At 34.6% G+C, this 12377-nt stretch overlaps 1 protein-coding gene across 6 annotated transcripts in view; it reads right to left on the bottom strand.

Annotated features, from left to right (window-relative positions):
* Positions 1-12377, bottom strand: part of RIC1 (RIC1 homolog, RAB6A GEF complex partner 1) — a 51220-nt gene that overhangs the window by 19910 nt on the left and 18933 nt on the right. For 5 of the 6 annotated variants that reach the window (XM_026083562.1, XM_026083563.1, XM_026083561.1 and 2 more), the window contains 6 exons: positions 5427-5534; positions 4219-4361; positions 3836-3972; positions 2374-2465; positions 1015-1103; positions 82-226 (listed from right to left, as the gene is read on the bottom strand). In XM_026083562.1, the coding sequence (XP_025939347.1) occupies positions 82-226; positions 1015-1103; positions 2374-2465; positions 3836-3972; positions 4219-4361; positions 5427-5534 (714 nt within the window). The remainder of the gene's footprint in view (positions 1-81; positions 227-1014; positions 1104-2373; positions 2466-3835; positions 3973-4218; positions 4362-5426; positions 5535-12377) is intronic. The other variant, XM_026083559.1, reaches the window with a different exon arrangement.

The raw sequence follows: 12377 nt of genomic DNA, 5'->3' as shown, positions 1-12377 counted from the left end.
TATCTTCTAATTAAATGTTTTTATTAGAAAAATAGAATGTTCTAATAAAACATTTTATAATTTTTAATGAAAGATACTCACGCAAAATCACCTCCTAAAGTACAGATAAGTTGAGCACCAAAAACACTCCATAAGGATAAACCTCCACATTCCCAGGTCACCATAACAACACAGCTATCAGGTGACCATCTGATAAGTTTAACAGGTCCTGTTTTATTCCAAATATCTGTTTAAAAGCAGACAATAAATTACCATGTGAAAGATGTCAAAATTACCTTTATTACTTTTGTCACATGAAAAGAATAAAAACAGTACAAAAGTTTGATTTTCCAATTTACTACTTTGCTGCATCTAACCATCTAAAAATGAGTAAGGAGAAAATAAAGAATTCGTATTTTCCTTAAAAGATATGGTCAGCTTCATTGGAAACTGAGAATTTGTAAAAACAGACCAGAAATACACTGTGCTACGGCACAACCATGTAACTGCTAGTCTGGTAAAATGATTCTCCTGGGGGCTGAGGGGATCCTCTTCCCTTGGCATTTAGCGAAACTGCAAAATTTCCCTTTTATAATAGGTACAACTGTTCAATTAAGGACATGATTTACCCATTCATATGTCCCCACTCTCAAGCCCACTGTACTTATGACTACTACATGAAAAATTCTGTTGAGCTTCAGTTCAGGCAGAAGACAGGTGGTTTCCTCAATTTTTCTCTGCAGTTTTGAACCCTACGTGATTTTCTATAGAATTACAGAAAGCATGACAACTGTTTTAATTCCCACACCCATATACCCATTACCAGTTTTGACAATAATCTGTCGTTTTCTCAGGTGAATAATGGAAAAACCATCTTATTTTCTATTAATAATCAGGGGAGAAAGAGGAGGAGGAAAAATACTAAATACCATCAATGACAATGCAAAAAAACAATTGCTAACTAGCAAGGGATAAAAATATTCTTTAATACCTGAAAAACAGCTGAAAAAAATTCTAGCAATAGAATTAGCTCACCAGGATATTGTTTTGGTGTCAGCTCCAATTTATGAGAAAACTGCATGGCTCCAGTGGTGACATCTATTGTATAAACTTGTACAGAGCCGCTGGAAGAGATTACACATGCTTTAGGCTACAAGAGTATTTGGATTTCTAATTGATATCAATAGTTTAAAAAAAGCTGTTATTTATTGTTTAAAAGTGGCTTTCCCATTCTCAGAAATGCTCCATTCATATACAAAATTTAATAAAAGTAATTTAAAAAGAGAACCTGTCCGTAACACAATTTTCTGGCAAGAGTAAGCTCTGATTAAGGCCAAATATTTTTATAACTATTAATTTTCCCTTCTAAAAATGGGGAAAAGACAACACCACACTTTAACATTTATACACGTCTGCTACTGTATAATACTAAATTAATCTAGAACAGAGGCACTGTGGCAAGTAACTTTAAAGCACTTCACAAAACATATTTGCAAAATGGTTTCCAGAATGCCTTTGGGAACTCAAAACCTGGTTACATTGGTACAAAGCAACCAAAGCACTGAGAGTATTTCATTTTCTGAAAACATACACACATACACAAACCCAAGTATTTATATGGCTTCCAACCCCACGACAATCCATGTAATGGGCACAGTATTTACTATGTGCTGAAGTTTTATCTAAAGTGCACTAGTCATACTAAAATCAATGAATTATAGTAACCATTTTTTGTTTCGAAGGCAAACATTAAAATACAGCGTTATTATTACAACCTGAAATATCTAAGAAAACAGTTGAAGACTAAACTACCCAGATGACCAAGTTCTTACAAAATGCTTTAAAAAAGGTACACTCCAGCCCTTCTAAAACAATATTATATAGGAGGAACTGTTTTGCAAGAACAGTAAAGCAAACACSAGAACTAAGAGCCCTTTCCTAACTTTTTAATTTATGGATATCTCCAGTTATTCAAATAGGCAACATTCTTCTTAACCAAATCAGCACTTCACAGTTGGGTGCAAAGTGTTGCTGTTTCTTGTTCAAAATGTGCATGATTAACTGCTTAAAATTGATTTTATAATCTTGCCTTGAGATTAACTGGGACAGCAGCACATTCCCAGCCCTCACTGCTACAGCTCCAGCTACTTTTATTTTCCACAGCTGAAAAAACAAGCATCAGTCCCAGCTTTATGACAACCAGGCGATCATTTCTTCTCTTCCCTCCTCCAACCTTCTGGACAAGGTAGATTATACCACCTCTAGCAACACTGATAATTTTCACCTTTAAAATCTTCTGCAACACAACTTTCTAAGCAGAAACTAGTACTTATGCTTTATTAAAAAAACAATAATAGTAATTCTCTCCCATTCGATTTGCCTTACAAAACTTACTTGGCACATCCAAATGCCATTAGTCTGTATTTGTTATTTACTGCCACACAAGTTCCATCAGTCACATCTTGTGCCCAAACACCATGGAGCTGCTGCAAAGAAAAGAAGTCACACAATTTTTTGGTTAAACAGTACTTTTAATTGTGATAGTCAGCTTCTATCCATGTACTTCTAACAAAATTCAGCAATCACTCAACCAAAGCTCAAAGCTGTCCAAGAAATGGAGCTTTACAGTACCAAGCCCAAGATGCTCCCAGTTAGACTGATTTGATAGACATGGTCAAAACCAAACAAACAACATATATAGTATATATACATACATATAAATATACATATACATATATAGGTGTTTGCACAGTGATCCAACCTTTCTACATTGTAATCCAGCTGCCTATTTGGGAATAACAATAAAAAATTCCATAAAATCTTGACAGCAACCCTTTTCTCCCATGAGTGCAACAGCAGTTTATTGGATGAGTTTGTCCATTCACTATGGGTTTCCAGCCACATTTACAGAAGCAGAGACAAGACCATAATCTGGATCTGCCAGATGACCTTCATCACCTAGGCATTTTTCTTTACAGTATGTGCATCTACAGCAAGAAGCATAGCTGTATTTTAAATACCAAAAATCACAGCAATATTTAAACTGCACAGCATATTAATGTAAAAATATCAAATCAAAATTTTTACACTTTCATTTCAGTATTAAGGTAGATTGTATTTCTATCTGAAATTCTATTTCTATTGCAAATTTCAGTATTAACTGACATGGCTCAGATAAGTAATCTCCCTATAGACTGACATCTTTCTCTAATTTTTGTTAGCAACAAAGTTACACATATACTGGATTTTGATTATCAGAGCTCTGAATAACCAAAGCAAATCAGGAGTTTGGATGTGCCTACAAAAATCCTTCTACTTTTTCTGTAATTAAAATAAAGAACTCTAATGATAAAATTTAGTGCAGTTGGAGGCTTAATTTCAGGACTCAGAACATATGGCTTGGAAAAGATTCCTTTAAAACAAATTCTGAAATATGTCACTATGAAAAGAGATGGACCTAGTTACAGCTGAAAGCTAGAAATAGTACACATGATACTTTGTAGCTGGAGAATCTACCTCTTATCACCCCCTCTCATAACTAGCAACGGGAAGTCAGTTGCAGAGACAGGAATACGACTTCAGAACTGTAATGAGATTCTGAGGTGATATATTATCAAAGATCAAATCTACTTCCAACCATTCTCTCCCACAGAGCCAACTACTAGCCATGAACAATCTAGTTCAAATTATGGTACAAAATCGAGGATTGCTCATGTTACCTCTTAAGCAGCTGGTACTTTTTAAATTTATTTTTAGATCAGCTGAAGTTAGTGGTAAGCTAACTGAAATATAGGGAGCAGGAAAAAAAAAAACCCTAATTGCAGAATGTACACAAGAAATATTAAAGGAATTATACCTCAGCAGTGAATCTACTTGACATTGGTGTAATGAAACCAACTCTTCCATCATTAAAAACAACAGCAAACCCATCAAGTGTGGCACAGTACTCCATATCCCTGATGTGAACATCTTCAAAGCCCAAAAATGAACCTGCTGAGAAAACATTCATAATTTTAAGATACATCAACATAGCGACACCGCAAGCCCACAGAGATTTCAGTTCTTTACTTATTACTTCAGAGCAAAAACTAATTTCAACAGGCAATTTATCCACATTTACAGAAGGGACATTTTTCTCCTCTCTGCTTGAGAAAAGACAACATCATGTTTTATATTAGAGGGTATTTCTCCGGTATTTCATCATCATAAGTGAAAACAAACACACAGAAGACCCCCTACCTCTAGAAGACTGCAGGTCCACAGAAAAGGGAACTGTACATAGGTTGATGGCCTTCCTTCCATTGGTCATGCCATCCCAATGAATAAGATGGAGAAATCCATCAGCAGTAGCGACAAGTAGATCCTCTAACATAGACTGCAAACTAACAAACGCATTTGTCATTCTCTAAAAATTTGCAGCTTAAATCAGTATCACAGAAATATCAACTAATGTAACAACCACTACATTATTGCACTTTGTTTAAGCAGGTATGCCAGCAAATTACATAAAATAAGTTATGAACTAAGTGCAGAAGCCCTCTAGATAGAAAAGGTAACAAGTCCATAAAATATGGTATATATGTTTCTTCTCCCTTGAGAATCAGAGTTCGTGAACAGGTCTGTATTGTTACAGTAATTGTTTAACTGGTACATGAACTGAAGGTCATTTTATTTTTTTCACTAGACATAATACATTGCTACCAACAATCAATTATTCATCCGTCCTGGAAGATTACCAATATTGCCTTGACCATAAATAATTTCAAAACACTTTCTAACCCGTGGTCTAAGCTTATTAAGAGATTTCTCCTGTAGTCCTTCCCAAAAGATCTCAAAAATTCAAAACACTGCTGATCTATTTGTATGCAGATAACAACCAGCATCTTCTCAGTATTTACTGCATTTCTTCTAACATCCCTTTTCTCTATGGGTACTGTTCCCAAATTGCACTTTGTTCTCTTTCGCCACCCCACACCCTCCCAATCCCATACAGTTTCATCAATTTTTCGTTCATGCTCACTCCACACATTAAATCTTTATTTACAGAGAAGGCATTTACCACAAGAAGTTTGAGCTAAACAAAACATTACTTCAAAACAAACTGGCAAATCGAAGCAGATGGCAGGTGAGGGGCTGGAATTCTGTCCATAGTTTTGCTCTGATGTACATATGTGTCCACAAAATCCCTAATTCACATATTGAGTCAGAGGTCAAACACGTAATACTGAAAGTAAATGCAATATATACCTCTAAAAGCCAAAAATATCAGTATAGACAAGCCAAGAAAAAAAAAGTCTACTTTCCATATACTAATTCCTCAACAGCAATTTACATTTCTACCTTCTTAGACTTACTAGAAGTTTTTTTCCTTTTGGCTTTCTGCTTCCCTTTTTAACAAGCAAGTGTTATACGCGGAAAAATTCTTAGCATATGATTAGTGAGCACACCTTGTGATAGATGCTTGCAAGTCCAGCACTTTCTTCATTTCTAGATTTAAGGAAGGAGCACATTGTTCTTCCTTATAATGTGGGGTCCCCTTCACATGTGGGCTTCCTCTAAAAGAAAAGAGAAATATTAAAACTGAAACAAGATGTGTCTCAAAAGAGGTAACAGCTACAGACTCACACAGGAAAGAAAACAATAAGAAATGTATACCAGAAATTCTCAATTCTCCACACATATTTAATCAATTTTAGAAAAGTAGTGATTTCACTTCTCATGGAGATAAACACAGAACATCTCCAAATCTCCAATTCATTCTTTGCCAAAATGCACTACAGATATTTTAGACCATTTATGTTTCTTCAGTTCCTTTTGCAAGATTAGTGTTTATACTAATAACTCTGCACACGTAACCCAACAGGTAAACATTTATTACAGTAATCCATATGAATATTTCCTCATTAACAGTAAACTTAAGACCTGTAGTAAGAAAAAACATGGCCAACCATGGATCTTCTTCCTCTAAAAAGATCATCACACCATACCAACTTGGAGATGCAGAAAGCTTCCAATTTATATTTCCCTCATTTTAAATTTCACATGCCATTCTCTCATAAAACACAATTACTTTAAACCTCAATACAGCATCACCAAGTAATTCTATACGTGTCTATGTTATCAGAGGTTTGTTTAACAATGAAATTTTTAAGAAAAGTGACCTACAATCATAAGTATTGAAATATCATGCTATCCAGTGCAAAACACAGCGCTACACTAATCAGCAAAGCTAAATTTGCACGAAAAAGGCATTGCAGACAAATTATAGTTAAAGCTGGTCTAACTTCATTAGTCAGAAACAATAGATATGCACACAAATTCACATCATCTTTACCTGGATTCCAGCTGACAAAACAGTTTATTTTACAGCAGGCTAGCCAAAGCAATTGCTTAAGACAGAGCAGAGACCAGTGCAGCTACAGTTTTAGGTAAGTTGGACATCACAAGGATACCTCAATCTCCTTCCTGCGTTGATTGATCTCAGTTTATATCACAGTACTTTAATTCCATTAGCATTTTATAGCAAGACATATAATTCATATCAATTGTTCCCTGATGGAAACCACACCTTCTTTTATAGAGCAAAGATAAAGATATTTGCTAGCTAAGACCACAGTGACCTTTGATATGCTAGAGATAGCAGAAGGAGTTAGCAACATCTTTCCAGAACTAAACCATGGTGACCATCAAGGATTTTAGTAAAAAGGAGAGCAATTAACATAAGGTTAGTTAATCTACTGGCCATAAATGACACATTCATATACACATACAATTATTAAATGTTTGTTTTGCATTTCAAAAGATAATTAATTACAAAATACAGTCAGCTTGGGAAAAGACAGACTTTTATGGAGGCTATCTATCAGGGAGTGACAGGAGGCTTGAGATATTATAAGAAAAGCTGACTAGTTAAGAATAACATTGTTTTTTCTTAAATCATAAATGAAACTGCATTTCTTGAAGTCCATGAAGCCAAATCCACCTGATTTGGCCTGGCACCTTTTAGAGTCAAGGATTTCATTCTGAAAGAAAAGCTATATTATACAGGATTAATTCCTTCAGATTTCTATATCACTATCTGCAATCCATCATCCTAGGGGAAGGAGAAGGGGACAGAAAACAAATACTACTGCCTCTCCCTCCCTCCCTTAAAAGGTGTTTGGAGACATGTCTTTCAAGCCATGGATGCCTAGGTCTTTCTTTGGTCCAGTAGCATGGGAAAAGCTTAAAGGGTAAAGAAGGTGAAATGAAATGGAAGATGCAGATAATAATATACTCCCAAGCAAGACAAAATGCCTACACATTATCAAGGCTAGAACCAGTGGTACAACTGAATCAACTACAGCAACTAAAATTGAAGGAAAATGGTTGTATAAATATTAGTTATGCTTGTATAAATGTTATTGTTATGTGTACATAACACAACAAACAATATGATTCTTATAACCGACTGAGGTATACAATCAAGTATAAATGTAGCATTTCTAAAGAGTACAAACTATAAAGCCAGAATAGGAACATACAGTTTAAAAGACATCTTTTGCTGGAAGCGAAACTGCAGTGTCCATGTGGGCAGGACTTTGTTTGTTTGTTTTTAAAATCAAAAGCGTTTTTAAAAAAGTATGCAGGACTATTTTCAGTTGTATGTGCTAATTTCAGCTAATTTATTACTAGCTGTAGGGTATATTTTCTCCTTAGAGGCACTATTGTCACGATCAAAATTCAAATTGTCAGTATTTTAATCTGTTTACTATGATGATGTTAAAATCTCCAAATCAAAAGAAACTTACTATTGGCAGGAGCAATCAAAACCACACCATGTTCACAAACAGTCCACATTTTCATGAGTCAGCTACAAGTTACTTTGACCTTTAAACCAAGAATGTGTACTGCTGACAGAAACAGGAAAGAATGTTTGGTCTGTGTTGCCACATCAGCATCTGCTACACTTGAATCCTAATTTTAAGTAACTCAGCTTTGCACAGGAATTGAAAGGAATGAGCACACTGCAATGACTAAACTTAATGTGTGAAAAGAACAGTGCTATTTCATTTCTACTTGCATTTCAATACACATAAAAACACCTTTATGAAGTGAATGAGTTTGTGGTTTAAAGAATGGAGAGAAAATTATAAGTCAAGGATACAAAGGTCTACTGTCTGTCCCTTAATTTTCAGAGTTCTGGCATTAATTTCTGTGAATAACTGAAGGCCTGTATGCAGCAAGATTCCATGTTCAAGTATTTTATTCATTAATTTTAAAGATATTAGCCTTATCTGCTGATGTAACTAAAACTTCAAATAAGTTTCTTAACATGCAGAATTCAGAAAAACTTCCCACTACATGTGTGACCTAAAAACATCCCAAAAAAGAAAAAAAGGAATGTCAAGACTATTTTTAATGGTAAAATGCAAGTTTTTATGGGAAGTTTCAGATCTTCTTAAACTGTCTATTTAGGAGGAGTTTTTAATCACAAAGTTCATTCTCTGTTCCCTGTTTCACATGTCATAGATAATGTGCTTATTCACAAAAAAACAGAGCCCTATATATAGTTCAATTAAATGCCTTGCAGAGGCTGAAAAGCTAAGTAACCAAATTTTATGAATTATCTTTTAAATAAAAACTAAGAAGAATGGTAAATAATTCTATGTTAAGGGCTGCCTGCCTTTCCAAAACTCTGATTTTCTAAGCTTTTCCTACACTGACCCTCTCCAGCACTTCAGTTCTAGCCCTTATTTCCCCAAAATGAAAGAGAAGCTTATACATAACTGAATGGCCAAAATTCCCGCATGAAGTCATAATTTGTTGTATTCATAAGGGGAATAATTAGCTCTGTAATCAGTAAAGGATTCTGTTAAAAGAAAAAACGATAAGCTCAAAGATGCAAGATACCAGTATGAGAAAACTGAGAACAGTATTAAAAAAACAAAAATTTAAAGTACCCTAACTATAAAAAAGAGAAAGCACTATGCAAAATTATAGTCAGCTAGCCTCCCCTGAATCTGATGGGGGAAGGAGAAATAGGGAAGCATTTTTTGGGAGTTTGTTGTTTGGGGTTGGGGGAGGTCCAGGGAGGACACAGTATGCAAGCAAGCTAGGTGTTCCAGTAGCACAGTGCTGCATTTATGTCCTCCACTACATAAGTGGTGGTTAAATGATAGAGTGTGATCCACAGACAAAACTTACTCAGAAATATCATTACCAGTCTTAGTCACTGCTAGCAGAAGCAACCAAGAAATATTTAGAAATAAGGTTAATTCCAGCAGAAACAGAAATACTTCCAATACTTCCTTTCCAGTCATCAATGATTAAGACATTTATAGAGAGTTCCCTGAATTGTCCTTCAATGTATCATATGGATGTCTTCCCTATTAAAATTAGCTGGAAAATATGTACCAGACACATCTGAAATCGTCTACTGTCTGAATTTATCCTATTCTTCCTAAGGAAATATAGTTATTTCCTTGAAACCCAATCAGGTTTCTGTTTTTCAACCTAAAAGAAGAATTTGTTTTCCTAAACAGGCAAAAATAAAAAGTAGAAAAAATAAATTTTTAAACTAAAAATTTTAAATAAAATGTTTGTTTATAAATGTTTATAAATTAACTCCTGCTGTTACTAACAAGCCACCCTGGGCCACAGTGCTCCACAGACAGGGAAAGGCACAGGGGTCAAACTCTCACTGGAAAAGCTAGACAGTACTCCTTTAGAAGCTGATCAGTAAAGGATGTACTTAAGGACTTCTTGAATTTGTGACCAAGAACAACGCAACACCTTTTTTAGCCTGACTGTTGTAAAGAAGTTTCCGGTTTTTCAAAACAAGGTTCACTTTTTTTTTCTCTTTATTACTGGAGCACTGTATTTGGAGGTAGAGATAACAGATACGGATTTAAGTTTCCACTTTACTATCTGGAATAATCAGAGTAATACAGGAAGCTGTTTAATGATTTTATTTGATGTCTCTGAAACCATCAGATTGTTCTGGTATCAGTTTATGGCTTTACCTTTGGGATGTCACACACAGAAGAGCCTAATTATTATCAAAAGCATGGCAGCCCGAAGGTATTTGATGAATAGAATACTTTCTACTTTCAGAGATTAAAGTACCTGAGAATTTGAACATGACCTTTCCTAGAAAAAGAGGAAGCAGGACCTTAAGTATGTTGGATTATAGTGCACCTCATACCAAACTAAGGCTTCAGTAGACAAAAGGCGGCACTTAAAAACCTTACATCATGAAGGCTGGGCAGAAGAGAACACATAACAAAATTATTATATACCCCAAAGAAATCCTAGAATATCTGCATATTACATAATTTTAAAACCATAACTACAGTTATGGCTGGATAATAGTTTAGAGAAGTTCACAGATGCTCTCATGGTCAAGAAATGCTATGCTTCCAAAAAAAGTGAATGTGTCTAAATGTCAGATATAAAGAAAAAATCCAAGTCAATAACATCAGTTCCTATGAGTCAAATCACAGCTGCTTGAGAAGTAATAGTGACATTTTACTGAAAAATACACAAAACAACACTCCAGACCAGTACAGAAGTAAGTACCTTTAGAACAAATATGTTAACTAACAAGACTAAATATTTTTATACTACTTTGGGACTATGAAGTTCACAATTGTTCCTGCTAAAATGGTTCCTTCAATAGTGCTTTTGGCAAAAAGCAGCTTGATATTTCTGCTATTAGGAGCTTGGTATATGATGTGAGAAAGAGGGCAAACAACATTTACAAATGAGTTTATACCATGAAGTAGTCCCATGGGTTGCTCCCCCTGAAGCTGCAACAGCAGAAAACTGGCAACATCGATTATTGTTGTATTAGCACAACTAGACAATGCTTATTAATTGTTCAAGGGTTCAAGCCCAGACTTCAGTTAGTGTATTGTCTATACAGCTATTACTTTTTTGTAAGCCAGATTTAAACAGACTGCATTATCATCTCTAAATGCGTGATCCTTCAATAATAATACTTTTTATGAACAATGTTGACACAAGTAAAACAAGCTGCTCCATGAGTTTTGCTTTCATAGATAGCGTCTTCTGTCTCCTAAACCTGCATCTCCCACCGCATACTGCAACCAGCCATCAGAAGAAATGACATGCATAATCCAGAGATATATATATATATACACACACACACATATATATACACATATATATATGTGTGTGATATATGTATCCCTTTATACAAAGAATGGCAACAGTTGGACAATGAAAAATTTAACTAAAAGAGCCTATGGAACTGATAATAAAAGCTCCAGAATGGGCAAGAGTTTTAAGAAGTAATTCTTAGTACTGTTTTTCCTAACAAAGGGTGAATAATCTGAAAAATAATAGCTTTCCATGGTTTGAGGATAGTAATAATTAGCTAGCATACTAATCAACTATTTATTTTTAAAAGCTAAATGGTTTGCCAAATTATTATTCTGGTTTCAAAGACTTCTTGATGAAACACTAAATATCCTGAAACCACCTAATGGGCTAGAAAGCACCATAATGGTTAATAAAAATTCTATAACTAATCTAGTTTTAATTATACATCATCTAACCAATACCAAAAACAACTTATTGGAAAAACAGCACTGCTAAAGTTTAGTCCAAATATAATTCCCAGCAAAAATGCTTTAATAAGTTAATTAACTGTACACCCAATCAATTGCCCTTGCATAGGTGCTGATTATTCTAGAGTTTAAAGTTCAAACCTTTGTACACACTAGTCTTAAATCTACTGAATCAGAAAAAAAAAGTCTTCATGCTGATGGGGTAATTTATGGTGCCTATAAACAGTCTTGCTATAGAAAAGGAAAAAGATGTGAAAAGTGCCAAAAAGAGTAGGACATGAATACACTAACCACATGTGTAAGCAGCAATAAGTTAGCAAGAAGTTTTAAGACTTCTTCAGGTATTTAAAAGCATTCTGGTCTTATTCTATTGTTTGCACAACATTTGTACCACATCTTTTCATTACAAGGTCAACTGAAGGCTTCACTTGAAAATATGAAGAAATTTGAGGAAAAAAAAAATTTAGTTACCATGTGCAGCTTATAAACCATGTAAAGTTTGTTGTTGCTGTTTTGTTTTGTTTTTAAATGAGAAAATATCCTTGGCATTAAATCATTGCATGCTATGTCTTCACTTACAAAGCTTAAGTTGCTCTCTTGCCAAAATTCATCAGAAATAATTAATAGTTCAGTACAGAGAAGCTTCTACTGTAAGGGTGTTATAGATCTCATCACCATGAAACAAAAGAATATCTGTACAAATTCCTTTGGGAACACTTCCAAAAAAATACTGTCATACCTTGCCACAGCTTATAAAGTTACAAATTTGCATACATATACTGCCACTTTTATAAGGTGTAGAACTAGAGGCTATCTCACCATACA

Source organism: Apteryx rowi, unplaced genomic scaffold (assembly GCF_003343035.1).
Source record: "Apteryx rowi isolate R43461 unplaced genomic scaffold, aptRow1 scaffold_61, whole genome shotgun sequence".
NCBI classification, from domain to species: Eukaryota; Metazoa; Chordata; class Aves; order Apterygiformes; family Apterygidae; genus Apteryx; species Apteryx rowi.
The sequence above is the reverse complement of the archived record's forward strand: the minus strand, read 5'-3'. Positions and strand labels throughout refer to the sequence as shown.